Source organism: Plodia interpunctella, chromosome 12 (genome assembly GCF_027563975.2).
Source record: "Plodia interpunctella isolate USDA-ARS_2022_Savannah chromosome 12, ilPloInte3.2, whole genome shotgun sequence".
NCBI lineage: Eukaryota > Metazoa > Arthropoda > Insecta > Lepidoptera > Pyralidae > Plodia > Plodia interpunctella.
Window position 1 is genome coordinate 4,036,455 of NC_071305.1, and position 20,050 is coordinate 4,056,504.

General features: G+C 33.5%; 4 protein-coding genes across 4 annotated transcripts; 2 read left to right on the forward strand and 2 right to left on the reverse strand.

The window, feature by feature from the left end:
* Positions 1 to 1,431: 1,431 nt before the first annotated feature.
* Positions 1,432 to 7,092, forward strand: LOC128674033 (uncharacterized protein). The gene is made up of 4 exons (XM_053752290.2): positions 1,432 to 2,233; positions 3,717 to 3,933; positions 5,045 to 5,234; positions 5,574 to 7,092. Exons 1-4 carry the CDS (start codon positions 1,743 to 1,745, stop codon positions 5,747 to 5,749), a joined length of 1,074 nt encoding a protein of 357 aa, XP_053608265.1. The 5' UTR covers positions 1,432 to 1,742; the 3' UTR covers positions 5,750 to 7,092.
* On the reverse strand, positions 7,076 to 14,422 carry mRpS2 (mitochondrial ribosomal protein S2). The gene is made up of 3 exons (XM_053752306.2): positions 14,225 to 14,422; positions 8,265 to 8,339; positions 7,076 to 7,989 (listed from the first exon to the last, which is right to left on the reverse strand). Exons 1-3 carry the CDS (start codon positions 14,241 to 14,243, stop codon positions 7,337 to 7,339), a joined length of 747 nt encoding a protein of 248 aa, XP_053608281.1. The 5' UTR covers positions 14,244 to 14,422; the 3' UTR covers positions 7,076 to 7,336.
* A 706-nt stretch (positions 14,423 to 15,128) lies between these two features.
* LOC128674271 (uncharacterized protein) lies at positions 15,129 to 17,750 on the forward strand. Its single transcript, XM_053752754.1, has 3 exons — positions 15,129 to 15,419; positions 15,510 to 16,119; positions 16,317 to 17,750. Exons 1-3 carry the CDS (start codon positions 15,342 to 15,344, stop codon positions 16,505 to 16,507), a joined length of 879 nt encoding a protein of 292 aa, XP_053608729.1. The 5' UTR covers positions 15,129 to 15,341; the 3' UTR covers positions 16,508 to 17,750.
* LOC128674270 (uncharacterized protein) lies at positions 16,501 to 19,989 on the reverse strand. The gene is made up of 5 exons (XM_053752753.2): positions 19,603 to 19,989; positions 18,649 to 19,485; positions 17,924 to 18,307; positions 17,274 to 17,612; positions 16,501 to 16,792 (listed from the first exon to the last, which is right to left on the reverse strand). Exons 1-5 carry the CDS (start codon positions 19,690 to 19,692, stop codon positions 16,658 to 16,660), a joined length of 1,785 nt encoding a protein of 594 aa, XP_053608728.1. The 5' UTR covers positions 19,693 to 19,989; the 3' UTR covers positions 16,501 to 16,657.
* Between the last annotated feature and the right edge of the window lie 61 nt (positions 19,990 to 20,050).

Below are 20,050 nucleotides of genomic sequence, written 5' to 3' on the forward strand. Positions count from 1 at the left end.
CTCGGAACACTTCACACGTGAAAACTGTTTAATATATGGACTTCATACAGGTAAGATCTTCAGTCAAAATCAAGTGTATATTAGTTTATGACCACATTTGACCAAATAATTCAGAACATAACCTAAAATAGTATTATTATTTTCAGAATAATCCACTAAATCCTTCCTTTTTCCTTTAAACTCGCACCACGATTGCGTACAAGGTATTTTTGGTCGTAAATCTGCAACAATATTGAAAATTGGCGCTTTTTTGCCTTCATTGGCAATGTTTATGTACCTTAGTTGTACCAGTAGCGCCATCTGCGCTGAGCTTTGCGTAATAATGCCCTATTAGTAGGTACTCCGTACAACTACTTATTAGATCCATCCATGGTACCTACCTAGTACCTACTTTTTTGAAAACTGCACTGCTAAGAAATTTTTGATGTGATGCGAAATGATCTTGTAAGTATAATTTTTTATACTTGCGCGGTGACAGGTATAAATAATTTATTTCCTCTCTCTTTCTCATCTCTGCATATTCCCGGTTATGAGCTCAGATGCCGCGAAACCCAGGATCAGTGTAAAAAATAATCTGAAGTCTCTGTTGTGAACTTTTTTTAGGAAAGATCCGTCATTGCAAAGCCGCGGTCAATAGCGAGCCAGTTTGTTAATATATTTTAATCCCTATTGCTATTCAAATAAGTAATTTTCCATACAATATTACCTAAATATAATATCTACACTAGTGTCGCTGAACTATTGATACTTATTATCGTCTAGATAAATAAATAAAATTTAATAGCTAGGTATTTTGAAGCAAAAAAAGGTAAAAAGTATTTTCAAATAGTGTTACAATCATGGTACAATAGTACCAAACTTGTGTCGGCGAAACTATTTTTTCTTCGTAAAACCAAAGATAAAACCATTATATTTCAATGGAGTTAAAAGTAAACAAACATGAAAGTCGTTGTGCATGTACCTACCTAATTGCTTAATATGTATTGAGCTTGTATCAAACGGAAAATTAATTTCATAGTGGTGTATTTTCGCAAGAGTTTTAATAAGTTACATCTACCCGGGGCGAAAAACATCTAGCAACGCCCGAACGGTAAAAAATAACTAGTCGGATATTTATTTTATTACTATTTCCTTCTTTTCAGCTAAAGGTAATGAGTAAACCTGGCAAAAAGTCTGCAACTTTTTAAATTGTTTAGGTAAAAATAAAAGTTTTATAGCCGACAAATCTAAACGTAGCAATCATAGCTGAGAAATTAGCTCATGTGACTGCATTCTGCAAGTTACTTAGAGATATATACATGTTAAATAGATAAGATATATACATTTAGAAGGATCAAAATGCACGTATTTAATAGGTGTGCTATAATACAATAAAAAATCAGAAAATACTTTTTGACAGAACAATAGTCTGATAGTGACTAAGATATGGAAGCTGTGTTTAACTGATTCTAGACGACGATTCCAACGAGACGAGAGTTAAATTACCTTAATAGGTATGTACTTGTACGTACATGAAGTGAAGCGACAGTGGCTCGTGACAAGATAGAGTTATGTACGTGCGCCTAGGCGAAGCACCCTGCCCTGCCCTGTTACTGTTACCATACGCCAAGTTAAGTTAGTTGCGCGTGCGCTGGCGTTAGAGCGACCGTGTCGCTCCGCGGCGTGAACAACTCCCTGATAATGTAAGTGCTTGATCATAAAATCGCTGAATTGTCTAGACTCGACAGTACATTGATAACATCATGGAGTGCTACACATCCGACAGTTGTGATAGCGATAGCAGAGAACAAAAAACACTCGATCTGTCTTACAAGTTATTGGACTCGATCAACTTATCATTAGAACTACAAGGCATTGTTGATGAGAAGAATTGCGCACAAAATTATGAAACTGTGCTGCTGTATAATAACCAAATTAAGATCCTCCCAGAAGCAATCAACAGATTCTGTAATTTGAAGATTTTGGATATCAGCAATAACAGGTTAAGTGTACTCCCAGATGTGCTGAAAAATTGCCCCCTGACGTCTCTGATAGCGAAACACAATCAGTTGACGAATGAATCTTTGCCAAAATGTTTTTACACGGGGAAAAGTACGTTGAAGGAACTAAATTTGAGCGGAAACCAGCTGAACTTTTTTCCAGAACAAGTATTAGAGTTAACTTCACTGAAGTATCTTTATCTCGGTGGAAACAACATAGTCAATATACCAAAGGATATATGGAAGTTAAATAGGTAATTAAAACTTATATCTTTATCCATTCTTCAGGTATCTATTGCATAATAATTATATTTTTAGATACATATAATATAAAGACGTTCTAGGTTTGACGCTGCTGCAGCTCGAAACATAACATCTTTGTTCTGCATTACCATATCATAATATCAAATGTTTGTATAAATTAGTACCTACCTACCTAATGTATGTATATCTAATCTATCTACTTACGCTCATGTATGTGGCTGTATATATTACTTTGGCTGTTAATTACGTGATAGTTAGATTATATTTATAAGTAAAAAAATATACATATTGTACTTTAAATAAACATTGTAGGGCCAGTTATTTATAAGTTGTAAATATTTGCAGGATAAGCAAACGGTATGGTTATTGATATAAATAAAATGCGCATTACGGCTACAAAAATATTGAAATGTTTTGTCATTATTATCGTCTTCATTTAACACTTTAAAAAAACAATAAACTATTGTGTGATATAAGTTTCTTCATTAGGTATATGCCTTCAGTACTTTCTTAGAATAACTTATTTACGTAATATCTTTTTTATGCTAATTTAATTTATTAGAAAAGTCAAATCGATATAAATATACCCATGGACGTATAAAAATAATAAAACATAATATATACGTCCATGGATATACCTATAAGATTTTTCGAATTTAAGCAGTACACATATAAAATTCCAAGAGCGATACAGCAAGCGGATACACTACTGACCATCAATATGTTAGTTTCAACATCAACGTCTATCTAGGTATAACGTATTTTGTAATTCACACTTACCTTAGTCACTTACGTATTCATACTAAGTACAAAGTAAGTTTTGATTAAAAATACAAAAGGAATGTGTTTGTTACCCTAGTCTCATTTATTATCTACTGTAACCATAATTTTAATGAGTACAGTGGAACTAGAATGTCGTTTACGTCGTCGTAACCAAATTAACAAATCTGATAAATATTTATGAGTGGGTCGATAGAAGATCCCTGGGGTATACCATTTAGTTTTGTCAAAAAGACATGACTTCTAACTAGATTTGCAAGTTTCGGGTACATTTAGGTTTTATTTTATCATAATATGTATAATCATCATAAAGAACACATTTGCTTTTGTTGCTTATTACCATTTGTAGAAATGTCGATTTAATGTACCTATGTTTCGAAGAATTTACCATATTAATATTCCTTTGAATTTCCGTTCCATTATTACTATTAACGCCATCACGCAAATTGGAACATTTTACCTCCTCCTTATCTCATATTTTTACGCAGACGCCGCAGCTGTAAACATTTAAACTAGGTACGTTGCACCACTATCCCGTGGCGCAAATGCAAGCTCTAGTTATCAACAATACGCAGATTTGAAAATAATATACTTATTTTCAGTAATTTTGATAACTACTATTCAATTAAATGCCTATATTTTTTGTACATATAAATGTTATAAATTGTAATTAATCATCGAAACATGTTACAGTTTGCAGATATTAGCAGTAGGCGGCAACCAAATTATAGAAGTCCCCGATTCTGTGGGGCGACTGACCGGCCTTCAGGCCTTGGTGCTAAGTGACAACCAGATAGAGCAGTTACCTGCCAGTATCGCCAACCTGAAGCAGTTGCGATCGCTTCACATTCACAAGAACAGGTTGAAAACTTTGCCTACGCAGATCATCAAGCTAACATGCTTGACTGAGGTAATAATAATTTTAATTGCACTCACAGTAATAATAGTAGAAAAATAAAGGTATCCACATATAGCCACAGATTTAAACAATTTATACACCACAATTACCTATCATAAGACCGAGTAATTATGAAAACTAAATAGACTAATCGACTATGAGCCAGGATTCAACTGTAAAGTATGTATTTAATAAATAAAAAAATATATGCGATCAGATAGCGCCCCCTAATATTCCATACCCTACTGGACTTGTTTATAGCTAGCAAGAGAACAGACCACACCAATCCTTTGCCCAATTAACTGTCAACTAAGGCACACTTACAATTGTATATAGATGCGCCTTGTGATTGTATCATTGTGACGTGACCTTCAAAATAAATAAACAAAGAACAGCCAAAGTGGATTTTCTTGATGCGACTTGCATGAACTAGCCACTACCACTTTGGTAATAATAGAAAAAATATTTTATCAAATTACTGTATTTTACTTTTAATCAGCGTCATATGCACAGATATAAGCATAGTATATCTGTGGTCATATGGCTCTGCGTCGTGGCACATGCTAAGTGGTACCTTTTTGGAATTGTATGTATATAAAATTATCATGTCGTTTGTTTTCTGTAAATTTATTTATTTTATGTAGCGAATAAATATTAATATTTCTAATTTGGGCGCTCTCAAAGTTGCCGCCCAGGACAGGTAGGTAACTCAATAGGGTTACCTACGACAAATTTACGCGGTATGACAAATATGTCATACCGCGTATATTTGTCGTAGTTATCATGCGAAATGTTGTAATACCGTGACAATTTCGTACATTTTAACAAGTGTTTATATAACTTGCAATGTAACTATATCACTACGATTGAGCTGAAATTTAGTACATTTAGTTTGGATGACAATGCATTATTAGGTATAATAAGCATGATCCACAGACCATTTAACCTTAATGGTCTGTGGCATGATCAGATGGTGTACCCAGGAATAGCTCCAGAATGTACGGATATTACTTTTTTGTCACACATTGAATGCTGTAAGATCTCTCTAATACAATAAAAGCTTGTGTAAAATATTATATTTTTGTAAAAACCTTATTTACTGATATTTGGAATTTCTTTCCAGTTGAGCCTTCGAGACAATCCGTTGGTGGTGAGGTTCGTGCGAGACATGACTTTACAGCCGCCATCATTGCTCGAACTCGCAGGACGCACCATCAAGCTACATGAGATCCCAATTCAGCCCGGAGACATACCGACTACCCTTATGCACTATCTCAGTGCGGCGCAATGCTGTGTCAATCCTAAGTGCAAAGGTGGGTTTGGCGGAGATGATATTTTACGAATGATAAATACAATAAAATTCAAAAAAGCTTGATATCTCTACAAATTTCTGAGAAATCTATCAACCGATAGACCGGCAGCGAAGTATTTTTATTGATATTTACCGTTTGAACTACGGAACACTAAAAAAAGGAGATTTTATGGAACTCTCTGTGCTTGAGTCCGCTCGCACTTTCCCTTATTTTGCCCTTACGGGGGTTTTTCTCGTACAATGTTACCGACAAAATATACCTATGTATAAGATATATATTTTTTATGAATGCACATGTAAGTAAAGTTCCACTCCGTAAAACTAATAAATTTTGTTACAGGAGTGTTTTTCGACAATCGGGTCGAGCACATAAAATTCGTGGACTTCTGCGGTAAATACCGCATTCCGTTGCTGCAGTTCTTATGCAGTTCGCGTTGCATCACCGGCAGCTGGGAGAGCCGCGAGATGGACTTCAATCCTCATCCGCATATGATGCGGAAGGTGCTCCTTGGTTAAGAGGGCGCTTTCTGCTCACTGGCGCCGCCATGACAAATTTTATCAATATCTTCTAAATAGTGATAACTAAAAAAGTATACCATAGGGTATAATAATAAATCTATATCCTATTCATCTTGGACTGAGACAAAAGGTAAACAAACCTTGAACAAAAAATCATTATTTCTCGTTATTCCTTTGTTAATTTTGTTCTTACTTTCTGTTAATGTTATTTTTGTTGTTGTTGTTTTATGGAGTCATGTCGCTTACTTAAATGTTTGGCTTGTTAATTTCTCCTTTATTTTTTGTTTACCTTTTGTCTCAGTCCAAGATGAATAGGGTATAATAGGTACTATTTTATAGTTCTAGCAAATAAATTGATAAAAAATGCGATAGTGTCGCTAATGTGCGGGTTGGCGCAGTCTTAAGCCAACCGGTAGTGGCGTAGCTACCGTAGGGCTAAAATAAATGGTGCCGCGCACTGGGATCCAAAAACTCAGCGGCCCTCCGCCTGTAACGACCTTTATTTTCGTTGAACTTTCATAATTTGACATTGTACATCCTAAACAGCTGAGATGGGACCCCAGATATTTTTTTCACCGGGGCCTGTGGTGATTTAGCTTCGTCACTGCCAGCAGCATTTTATATTTTACATAGTGTACCTTCTCAGCGTACATAATATTGTTTGGCGGATTTACATAATGGTGTTTTAGCAATTTAGGGACGACGAACTTTAGGATGTTAAAAAACTTTATATTTAGTAATCTTGAAAAATAAAAATACACATAAATGAGTTAATCCGCCACAATGGGTTACTTACAATCGAGCGATCTTCCAGTAACACAACGAACTAAAATTGTATACCTTTATAATTGTATTGTATAGCTATTTCATTTATTTGCCATATTTGTATATTGTAGAATATTATTTGTATATAAGAGGTCATAGCTTTAAAATTGTATCTTGTAACTATTTTTTATATGGTTATTATCATAAAAATAGGTTGATTTTCATTAAGTAATACATTGCTCAAATTAATCGAGAAATGAATATTAAAATCAAATATAATAAAATACTGATAAGCGTCTGGCAAAAGGTATTTTTAAATTTTCAAGAAATTAGACAAACCATAAATATAATAATAAATTTGAAAAAAGCTTGTGAAAGCCTCTTATTTTACTATATAAATTTCTCATTTATATTGTGATGTGTAGGTTTACTGTACTAATATGTCCCTATATGATAATTAAATAAATATTACTTGTTATACTATGACGTAACTATAAAACTGAACTTGTGATATATTATTGATTCAAATATATAAATGAGATATTATGAAATTAAACCTTTATTATACAGTTAAAGCTATTTTATTTATCTGATATATTGTACAAATATTAATGCTAAAATCTCCAAAATCTTTTAATGTTAATGACACAATGACGTAATAATTACTGTCCCTGTTAATGATGTCTATTTGTCTTGATTTTTCAATGACAAATATTGTAAAGTGTGATAGTGACAAAACATACTTTAGCGTAAAGTATGCTTCATCTTTTTTATGAACAACAGGTGTGACATTAACTTTAAAATATGCAATGGCATAAATTAATTATTTTCCTGCAAAAATTTCATTCTTTCCGCTTTACCGCGTAGTATGGCTTCTTTGAAAAGTTTACAGTATAGTTCTATTGCGATTGGGGTGTCATCATTCCCTGGGACTGGATATGTAATTAAATTAGGGTTGCAATTGCTGTCCACAATGCCGATTGTTGGTATAAGCATTTTAGCACTATCTCTGACTGCTGTGTGTTGATTGAGAATGTTGTTTTGGGTATTTAAAAATATACACAAATCTGGGAGCCGGGTGACTGCACCAAACTGATGGTTGGCATTTGTGAAAATACCACCACGCCAAAACCTTGTGTGGGCGTACTCTCCGCATTCTTGTGCAGTTTTTTCAACCTGGTGAGCATTCAAAGCATTCCTATTGAAAAAACAAATTATGCCTCCTCGGTATGCAACATGAGCGGTGAAATTCAATGCTTTGCGCAAATGTTCTGCTGTGATATCTAAATCAAATATTAAATGACCCTGACGAGAACCGTATATGTAAGGCCTCATGTAATCATTGAGTGACCCTTCTTTATGCCCAAAATGCACACGAGCTTCAAACAAATCCTTGACAGTGAATAAATTATGAACTTTAAAATAATCAGGGTAGTCCAGTGGGTTTTTCTTCAACTGCTGTTGTTCTAAGTCTGAAAAGATGGACACATAAATAAGTATAATTGTGCTCTTGAATTCAATCAAGTTTTATATATGTTACAGCTAAACCTCAAAGTGCCGGTCTAAAATCTAGGTTTAGTTGGATATAAACTGGCTACACCTAGGTCTAACCAACTGAGACAGATCAGTGGTTTTGTCAGCAAAAACTAGGTGTTGACACACTTCGTTCAGGGGTTTAGCCTTAACATATAGGTGCTTTTAGTAATGTTCATAAGATAGGAAACCAAAATAACACTGAAATACTTACCACTGTCAGGAGCACTTGCAGGCAGTGAAGAGTTGAATCTTGTCAGAGTTACTCCATGTTTCAAGGGACGGTGCACTGTAAATAATAAAAAAATTACACTATATAGGTACACATATCATCTGCCGGCAGCTTTACTTGCTGTATTTCCCAAAGAAACAGGTAGTTTATGTGACTATAGAGTAAAAACAAATATGATGAAGTATAATTTATTTTATTTTTTATTATTCTATATATCGGGATGAAAGGTAGCCATGTTATATATGCAAATGTATGCATCTAAGTTTATGCATAAATTTAAAAGGATCGGGGCTGAAAAAATTAGAACTCACTTGTTTGGGTCACTGTGAAACTATCAAACCTAATGTCTCTGACACAAAGTTACGTTTTTATAAAAGTTCATATTCATTTATGCCAACTAAGTGTACAACTAGTTCAGTGTATATGCAAGCAAAAAGTGTTCTAATGTGTATTGACTTATGTGCGAGAATCCGGAGAGTGATATTTAACAGAAATTAGAATATTATCGACACGATCCAGGGACATACCTCACCTCAGCAAAATCAAACAGGTGTTATTTTTTATCTCGTTCACTGCTTACCTATATTTACACCTTGTCCTTATGCTAAGAAAGCATTGATTTATTATTGAATACACGGCTAGTCACCCGTAACCTTTGAAATTAAGCACACAAACATAAACAGATATCGGACTCAAATATGCCTAATTTGACGCGCTCTCCGCCGCTGAATAAGTCTATTAGTTTGTCAGAAACAGATATGGATAAGATAACTCAATTCTCAGCACCTTTGGAGGATGTTATTAACATTACCCAGCGAGATAATAAGCGGCGCCGCGTCGCGGATGAGTGTATGGATAGCGTTTCAACAGATTTACGAACTATAGTTAGGGAGGAGTTACTAAAACTGATTGCTCCCCTTCAACTCCAACAGTCTGAATCACAGAATTGTACATTACAAGAAATAAAAGAAATTAAAGAGACAAACAAACACATTCAAAATTCTATGGATTTCCTGGTGGAACAAAACAAGGAATATCGGACAAAGATCAATGAGCTTGAAGTCGAATCTAAGAAAAACAGAGATTATATCAACATATTGGAAAGCAAACTCGAAGATGCTCAAATATCTTATCGAAAAACCAATTTTGAACTAAAAAACGTACCGAAATTGAAACTTGAGACTAAACAGGATCTCGTAGAAATTGTCACAAACCTGTCCAAGACTGTTGACTGCGCTATAAGTAAAAATGATATTAAAGATATTTATCGAGTTAGAGGAAATAATCCTGAAAAAAAGAATACTCCAATTGTTGTTGAGACCAACTCTGCTATTTTAAAAGCCGAATTTCTTAAGAAGGTGAAATCCTTTAATATGCAACGTCAAAATAAGTTATGTGCCAAGCACCTAGGCTTTAAAACGCAAGAGGATACACCAATATTTGTATCAGAACACCTCACCGCAAAAGGAACACGCCTCCATTTTCTAGCCCGTGACCTCACCAAATCGAAGGGCTATAAATTCTGTTGGACTGCGTACGGCAGGGTATTCGTCAGAAAGGATGAAAATTCTCCAATAATAAACATCAAGACCGAAGAGCAAATACAACGTTTATTCCAAGATATATGACTATTTTTGCAGCCTATTAATAATATAAAAAAAGGTGAAATATGTATAATTTTATGGGTTATCTTTCAAATATTTTTAATTTTTTTGGTTTTATTAATAAGTTTAATATTAACTTACCAGTCACGAACTTTCTTTAGAACTAGCTCAACTTGTGTCGTTTGTCCGTTTATATTTATTTATCTATACATATATTTATTTAATTTTTGTTTATTGATTACTTTATATAAACAAGTACTTATAAATTTCAAACACGTACTAACAGTAGTCGTACGAGTATATATACACTCAAATGTTTATAATAAAATGAAATCAAAACAATTATGCTATTTATATGAAATATATTCATGTTTACCTTCAAATAATGATGTGATGGACATTTTACCTAATATATTGTTAATCTCAAACATATATGTCATTTGCGACAGACCTGACGGTTTCTTACATATATATAAAACATTGATTAAATACATAATTAAACGAATAACTTATTTAGCATTGTCTGACCATAATTGTTTATTAATAAATAATTTGAGATTTATTTACTATGTTCACTACACACATCACGGCTTCTGGATTCGACCAACATATATAAAGTTAAGCTATTATTACAATAAAAACAAATTTAATAAATACACAATTTTTAGGTTTTATATTATTTGTGTCATATATTTATATTCTTTAAATACATGTAGGAGGCTGATTAAACACCAAAGTAAAGTAAAACTGAACAAACGACAAACACAACAATTAATTGACACATTAATATTCATGTTATACGTACATCACACTTTCCATATTTTGACTAGTATTTCCCTTAATTATATACCCAATGGATAATCGATTAGCAACGTTAAATGACATAGATAATATTGAGATAGCTTCATCCGTTGTCTGTAGCCTTAGTGAATTTAGTTCGACACTAAAGGTAGATAGAAGGGACCTTACTATCATAACACAAAACATAAGAAGTATTGATCACAATTTTGATGACTTTACCCTTACTTTAGCTTCTCTAAAAACTGATATAGACCTTATAATATTAACAGAATGTCGAATAAATGATAATAAAACCATACCACAAATGATAGGCTATAGCATGTATCATAGTACTTGTCATCAAAACCAAAATGATGGTGTCGTTCTGTACATAAAAAACATACTGAAACATGAAGTGAAGGAAATCAAACTCACTCATGCTTCTTGTGTTCAAGTGGATGTACTGGACACAGTCATCTTAGGAATCTATAGGTCTCCATCACAACAGAATGCCGAACTTTTCATTAATTCTTTAGAGTCACATTTAACTACTTTAACTTCTAGGAATAATATAGTTGTTGCGGGTGACATAAATATAAATATTAAACTCAAATCTGAAGAAAAATCGTATGAACGTAAAAATAGAATATTATATCAAAATATGTTGTCTAGTTTTGGAATACTTGCAGGACACACTTTTAAAACTAATGACAAAAACTGCATAGATCACGTAATGCTTAAATTAAATAAAAATAAATACAATGCACATATAGTTATTCTAGAAACTAGTGTAACTGACCACAAAACAGTTTTTCTTTCTATTTCTAAAGTATCGCGTCACCCACAACTAATCAAATATAAAACCAAGATTGACTTTGAAAGTGCTCTAATAGCGTTGGAAAAAAGCCAGATTAATGAACTTATGTTCTGCGATGACCCCACTTTAGTAACCGAGAAATTGACTAAACTAATAAAAGATAGTTTAGACCAACATTCTGCAACTACTAAAATACCTAAGTCTAAAATAATAATTAAACCCTGGATCACTCCGGGAATACTGCGTTGTATAAAAAACCGAAACAAACTACAGAAAGAATATAAAAATGATCCGGGAAATGAAATTACTAAAGTTATATATATTAGATATAGAAACTATTGCAATAATCTGATAAAAAAATTAAAACGGAACTATGAAAAAGAGCTACTAACAAAATCTTTAAAGAATAATAAAGTACTTTGGAAAAATATTAGAAACATTACTTATACCAACAAAAGTAATAGTCAATGTACTGAATTGTTACATATTAAACCCTCAAACAGAGAATCTGTAGATTATATTAATAAAGTATTTGCAAATGTTGGAAAACAATTAGCTACACAGATTCAAAAAAATTCTGACACCGAAGTTAATACCATGATAAATAACATCCCACAACAGTCCAATACACTTGTTTTATTACCAACAGACTGTGATGAAGTAAACAGTGTTCTTATGAGTCTCAAATCGGATAGTGCTGATGGATGGGACAACATATCCACTCATTTCCTAAAACTAGCTAAAAACCTAATCATTCCAATTATAACTCACCTAGTAAATCTTTGTTTTTTGAAGGGTAAATTTCCGTTACCTCTAAAAAAGTCCATTATCACACCTATACATAAAAAGGGTAATAGAGACGAAGTCAGCAATTATCGACCGATATCTGTTTTACCTGCCCTATCTAAAATTCTGGAAAAATTGATTAATATCCGACTAATAAAATTCTTAGATAAATATAAAATTCTCTCATCACAACAATTCGGCTTTAGACGAGGAAAATCGGCTGAAGACGCGGTAATTGAACTAAGCACCTTGGTTGCTCAGAATTTGGATAAAGGCGTTAAATGCGCAGCAGTATTCCTTGACCTGAAAAGTGCTTTTGACACCGTTTCTATCCCCATTCTCTTACGCAAATTAGAGCGAATAGGAATCAGAGATGTGGCACTTGCTTTGCTTAAAGATTATTTGAGTGATAGACAGCAAACTGTTAAAATTGAAAATTGTGTGAGTGGAGTTGAGAACGTTACATATGGGGTTCCTCAGGGGAGTGTCCTGGGTCCTACTCTGTTTTTAACGTATATAAATGATCTCTGCGAAATGAGTATCCCAAATGCTAAAATCTTCTCCTATGCGGATGATACCGCCATTGTGTTCAATGGCACTACATGGGATGATACTCGAACACACACTGACGCAGGGTTGGCCCGGGTAGCATGTTGGCTAAAAAGTAACCTACTCACACTAAACACTACAAAAACGAATTACATCTGTTTTGGTATTGATTCACGAAATCAACCTAATCTTGGCTACCAAGTAAAAATTCATTCTTGTAACCAAATTACTGATAGCCCAAACTGCAGTTGTCCAATCATTGATAGGGTAGATAAGGTTAAATACTTGGGTGTATTGGTTGATCAAAGGTTGTCATGGTACCCACATCTAGATCACGTAATAAATAGAGTTAGAAAATTATCCTGGATTTTTAAATCTTTACGTCACGTCGTTCCTGGAGGTCTGGAGGTGCAATGCTCATCCAAAAGCCTATTGAATTGTATATATATATCCCTCGTGCAGTCTGTTCTCATCTATTGTATTTCGGTGTGGGGAAATGCTGCTAAGACCCATTTTCTAGGATTAGAAAGAGCTCAGAGATTCCTTATCAAAATTATGTATTTTAAGAAAAAACAATTTTCAACTGAATTATTATACAAAGAGTGTAATTTGCTTACGGTTAGACAACTATATATTTTAAATTGTGTGCTAAATAAGCATAAGGTTACAGTATATGATCCCCAAGCAGAAACTAGGAGAAGAAGAAACATAGTGGCTAAAGTACCACAAACTAAAACAAGATTTGCAAAAAGGCAATTCTATGTAATATCAACCAATTTATATAATAAAATAAACAAAGAAATTAACATATATAGTAAACTATACAAGGAATGTAAAACTATTATTACTAGATGGCTTAAAACGAAAGGATATGAACAGACCGAAGCTTTACTAAGTATAGGATAATTATATGTATTATATATGTATGGTTGTATATGTATGTTTATATCTATTTATATATGTATATATGTGTGTGTATATATGTATGTTTATATCTATTTGTATATGTATATATGTGTGTGTATATATGTATATGTATGTATGTGTATGTATGTGTGTATGTATGTAAATTTAAACTAAAGTTTGATATATCGAACACATTTTTGAAACGCATTTGTACACTTGCTAATTACCCACCTACACTTAAGTACCTACCTAATTATATAAAGCGCTTTTATGAAAGAGCGGAGTCTCCTGGCACAGGCTTGCACGCTTAAAAGGAGATTCCAATCACATTCTAACTGTATCATGTGTTTTGAGTAATAAAGAATTTTTCATTTTCATTTTTTCATTTTCATTTAACTCCTGTTTCAGACTAGGTTGTTCTAAACTCAAATCAGCAATCAAGAGATTTAATTTATAGAAAACTCTTTCCTAGATATTATATGATATTCAGATTAACTTACTCAAATTCTTCAAAAACATTATGAGCAGTGAAAATAGACGACACGTTTGCGGTCGATAGTTATTCCATGAAATTAACTTTTCTTTATTTTACTTTCGTACTGAAAATCTTAACTTTGTAATAAAAGATTCCTTTACAGTCACAGAGGCAGAGCCAGAGCTCAAACATAACCTAAAACATTTCGTGTGTGATTGACATTGACATTTCTTTTGGTATTATCAAAGTGGATAGGCAAAGGGATATTCCTTATTTAAAGGCAAAAGGATCTCAGCCCATACAGCCATCTTTCCACGCCCCGCGCGTCACAAAACAGAGTCAATATTATTTTTTTATGGCCTTTGTCTCACTCACAGACATTCAATACTTAAGTGTCTGTGGTCCTACTGCTGAACAAAGGCCTACCCTTTTGGCTCTGTCCTGAGCTGTTTGTTGCCAAATTGTTACTTATTTAAAATGCTTGCACTTGCAATGCTTGCATTTCATACATTGCAACCGCGGCGCGGGTTACAATCTAGTCTTAATTCAAGTCATAGTGAAAGAAAAAGAGAGAAGTATTTCCTATACTTGTGATTGTGCATGACTACAGACCATGGAATTAGTAACTAGGTACAGGTACTCCGTACAGTACAACCAGAGTACCTACTAATTCCATGCTACAGACATGGCTTTGCTTTACATATGTCTGTGGAGATGGCATATTGTTCTGATACCTGCATCCCTCTCTACTACAACATCAGTTTGCAATGCGTGTAGAGTGCCGACGTGCAGACTGAACAATTTATGACATGAAAAGGATCATTCATGCATGGACATGGACAATGGACAGGCAGGAAGACAGGACAAATAAGATTTGTTAGCAGCACTGAAAGGACCATAGACAACAAATGACATTAGCGTACTAGTTTGACAATGACAGTAGGTATGCAGACTCTTTGGTATGCAGTGTTGTATCTTTGTAGTTTAACTTCGGAATTGTTTTATTTCGCGTTTTTCATATAGTTTCTCGTCAGTACGCGTATCTACCTACCTACGAAGATTATAATATTAGCTTACATTTTTACAGAGTACGATAAAACCATTATTATTTTTTTTACGATACATATAATTGCAATAAAAAAATGTCTAGCAAGAAAAACATTGAAGATGTGGATCTCTATGCAATACTTGATCTTCAAATTACCGCGACTGAATCAGAGGTTTGTATGAAATAAATTAATATATTCTCTTACTTGTACTATATACCCAAGGGTACGAATTTTTCATTCAATCTATATCTTTGTTTCCAGATTAAAAAGGCTTACCGCAAGAAAGCTTTGCAATGCCATCCAGACAAAAACCCAGATGATCCTAAAGCTGCTGAAACTTTCCATGAACTATCTCGTGCTTTAGAAATATTGACTGACAAATCAGCTAGGGAGGCTTACGATAAAGTACTAAGAGCTAAAGCTGCAGCAAAGTTGAGACATCAGCAATTGGACAGCAAAAGGCAGAAACTGAAAGAGGATTTGGAACGGAGAGAAAGAGAGGCATCTTCGGGTAGTGGAGCAAATAATTTGACAGATGAACAGAAATTAGCTGCAGAAATTGAAAGACTTCAGCGAGAAGGAAGCCGTCTCTTGCTAGAAGAGCAACAGAAGATGAAAGAAGAAATTCAAAGAACAATGGGACGGCTCAGTGAGCCTGTGTGGGATTCTAGTTTAAATAGAATTAAGATAAAATGGAAAGCTGAAAAGAATGATCTGACCAATGGAGGTTATGATGAAGTAGTATTGAGAAGATGCTTGAAAAAATATGGCAATATCGTTGCTCTTATCATTTCCCCAAAAAAGAAGGGCAGTGCCTTGGTTGAATTTACCACTAAAGAAGCATCTGAAATGGCTGTCGAGCTAGAAAAAGGTTATATATTAACATGGTTTTTTTCTTATTTTGTATTGTCTCACACATAGAATGATAGGCATATCTTTATCCCTTATTTGGACATCTAAACATTCTACTAAAAATATACAATGTTAAAAAAGATTATGAATATTCACATCAGTATAATAATGAACTTAAAAACATTTCTACATTTATCACGATTTTTTAATTTTCAGGCTTGTCAGAAAATCCTTTGACTTTGAAGTGGGTTAATGAAAGACCTGTTCTAACTACAAAAAAGGATGTATGCAGTTCTTCACTAGTATCAGATAGAGATTACGAGTCACTTGTGTTGACTAAAATGAGACAAGCAGCTGAGCGACAGAGATTAATAGAAGAAATGATGAAAGAAGATCAAGATACTTGATAAAGTAATTTATTGTTATAAGGATCAAATATATTTTACAAAATACACAAGCCTTTTTTATCATATTGTTCAATAATAAAAAGTATGGACAAGTCACTATTACACATGTTGAATGTTATATTTATGTTTTTGATACCAATGTACCATAATTTATTTTATAAATGGATCAAAAGGTTTCCACTCTTTTACGAAATCTAAAACTTTCTTCCTTTGAACATCACCATAGTCCTTGCGAGGGTTTTTCCATGTACTGTGTTCCAGGTCTAATATACCAGCTATTACTTCCTGTAAATTACAAATGATTAGGTTTTACAAATTTTATTACATACATATTATTTTCATACACATTTCAAATGTTATACAAGATGACTTTGTCGTGCTAGACTAAGCTTATAACCTTACAACCTTATACTCCCTGCTGTAGGTAGTAGACTACCTACAACAGAGAATATAAGGTTATAGACATTACAAACAGCAAGGTAGTATCATATAGGGATGTAAAATCGATGGCAGAGGATAGATGTAAATGGAGGCTGCTCCACCAACAAGAATAATGTTCAACAGATTGTTATGAAACCTGGTACTCTATAGAATATAACATGGAATAACACATGGGGTACTTTTTATTCTGAAATTCTCACGGGAACGAAACCCCGAGTCGTAACTAATCATTTATATTTAGTTATCTTAAATTCTTGATGCTGAATCATATTTGAAGTTGTGAACTGAAAAAGATATATCATAATTTTAGCTTTGACAAACTAACCTCAGCAAAAGTTTTAGGGAACAACTGTTGGTCTTCTATAACATGTGCAAATCCTGGATCCATTGCAAAATCAATCCAAAAATAAGGCAATCCTTTAGGAATACCCTTCCGGATATCTTTTCCTTTTAGCTCAACTACTTTCTTATTCATGGACCACTCAGCTTCGCATTCTAACAATGCCTTTTTGAAGTAGATGGCGGCTACATCACCAACGTCTCTAGGCATTGGCACGCAGTTTATTACCATATGTGGAAATCTGTGCAGTCTAGTTGCTGTCTCATAAAAAACCACATCCATATCTTGAGAGTTGAAGTATTGTGTTAGTGCTTTTCTATAAATCTGTAGAGCAAAAATTGCATTTATTAAAAGCTTTGAATAATAATTGAAATGTATGCCCACTAAGGTGTAAGCTAAGTTGTTATCAAATAGCCAGAATTACTCTAAGTGTAACCTTGAAATAAAAAGTTCTCTTTTTTATTCCTGTTTAATTTTTCTTTATTTCCTTTTATGTACCAAATTTTATCAATGTTGACAAATTGTTTTTGTATGAAAAAATTACATACAAACTTTAAAATCTAGATCATTATAGCAACTGGAGTTAGAAATATTTGTAGGTACTTATGGTTTATAATTCTCTGTGGTATACTCACCAGAACTTCCTCCCAAACATCTTCGTCCAGAGCAGTGACACATGTTGAATGTTGTATAGTAGTAATAACACAATGTCCAGTAACCAGAGATTTTCTCGCTGGTAATGCCAGGTACACTTTACTCGCACAACTCACCATGAGGTGCTTCAACATATTCTTGGAGTCAACACAATATTCACAACCTTCTATTGACTTTTCTATCCTGGTATGCTGGTTAATAGCTCTCTGTCTCTCTCTTTCGCTGTCCTTGGCATCATTCCTGTTCTTTGATATTTCATCCACAAAAATGTCTTCAAGGTCATCATTTGGATTTGTATTTTTGGCAGCAATTTTAGCTAACTGTTCTTCATCATCATAATTATTACCATATTTCTCCTGTTGGAACTGAAAATTAGATAAATTGTTTAATAATAAAGTCCCTTATCAAAATTTATATTCACTTTACATAAAACTTAAACAAGCCAAGATGAATTATAATTTCTCAAAGATGAGCTTATGATCATTATTTTTCTGATTTCTTCCAACACAGTTGGGCACAGACCCAACTCTAGATGGTTTGCATTGGACTTCTAGGAATACATTGGTTAAATAATGGGTGTTAAACCATTGATGTAATCCCAAGTGCAATAATACACAACATTTATTTAACAAAAAATTAAAGAGTGAAAAAACAACAAATAATCAAGCAGAGTTGAGTATTTTCATATTTATAAAAAGTATATTACCATTTGTGCCAAATTATATTTATCATCATTGCCAAAGTATTTCATTCGTTCGCCAGAAACATGTGTTTCAGCTTTCCTCTTTCCTCCTTTGCTTCTAGAGTCTCCATGCTCTTTAGTGAGTGGTCTGCTGTTACCCGTACTACTTGTGGACATTAGCATTATGCCTTCAGCCTCCTTCTCCTCACCAGCATCCGGATTGTTCTTCCTATACTCTCGCGCAGCTTCCAACTTAGCTTTTAACTCTTCCACTAGCTTCATATCACCCATTATTTCTGCTTTCACTATTTTAGCTCCTAATTTATTCATTTTTTCGTCACTTAGATATAAGTTTTCCTTTTTCCTTTCCTTATTTTCAACATTTGTACTTTGGCTGGGTGTAACTGCACAGTCTTTATTGGGTGATTTTGGTTTGTCAGTCAGTTTCTTCCAGTTATATGATCTATAAGAATCATTAGGGCTTTTATATATATCACTTGTACTTACATTTTGTTTATCTTTAGAACTTTTGTAATCTTGCTTTGATGAAGATGATCTAGAATAGTAATAATCATCATCGTCGGCAGGCTTGAGAAACTGCCTGGATTTCCTGAAACTATCTGGATGTTGAGGCAAACCTGAACCCCCATCTTTCCAGTAGGGGTTTAGTTCTCTGCTGCTTGTAGCAGGGTTGTATGAATCAATATGAGTTTTCTTTTCTTCTTTTTTAGGTTTAATATCATGTTTTGTGTAGGTTTTCAACATTCCAGTCATAGACATCCAGTCTTCTCGCTCTGTTGCATTTGATGAGTTAGTTTCTTTTTCTACCCATTCATCACTATTATAACTACTTGAACTTGACTGAAACATTAGATTAATATTTATGGCATTAATATTTATTGAAATAATGTTCCTAGGGAATTTGTGATCAACCCAATTATAAAATTTTTGACTTTATTGTTATTACGTGATACTTACACTTCTGTGGCGATGACTTTTTTCTTTTCGATCTTTCTTTTTTTCTTTATGTTTCTTGCTTCGTTTCTCCTTTTTTCGCTTTTCTTTCATTGTTAAATTATAAATCAGCGTTCACTGAGCTAGTGAAATAAACAATTACTATGACTATTATTTCATAAAAATGAAACTTTTGAGTTTTGAGAGCTTCTTTCTGTTAGTCTGCTTTTGAAGTAGAAAATATTTTTTGTGATTATATAAATTCCACCTTAGTATGTAAATTTAGGATTAAGAATTGTTATTTCTGTACCTATGATTGATTGAATTGATAAAGTTGAATTGAGAATGAAATAAACAAGTCGAGAAAACAGGGACCAATGTTTTTCTCGCAAGATGTCAAGCAGCAAGAACAAGCAAGCCAAGCAGATGTCAAAGTCAACCATTATTTTTTAAATTTAGTTTATCCTTATGA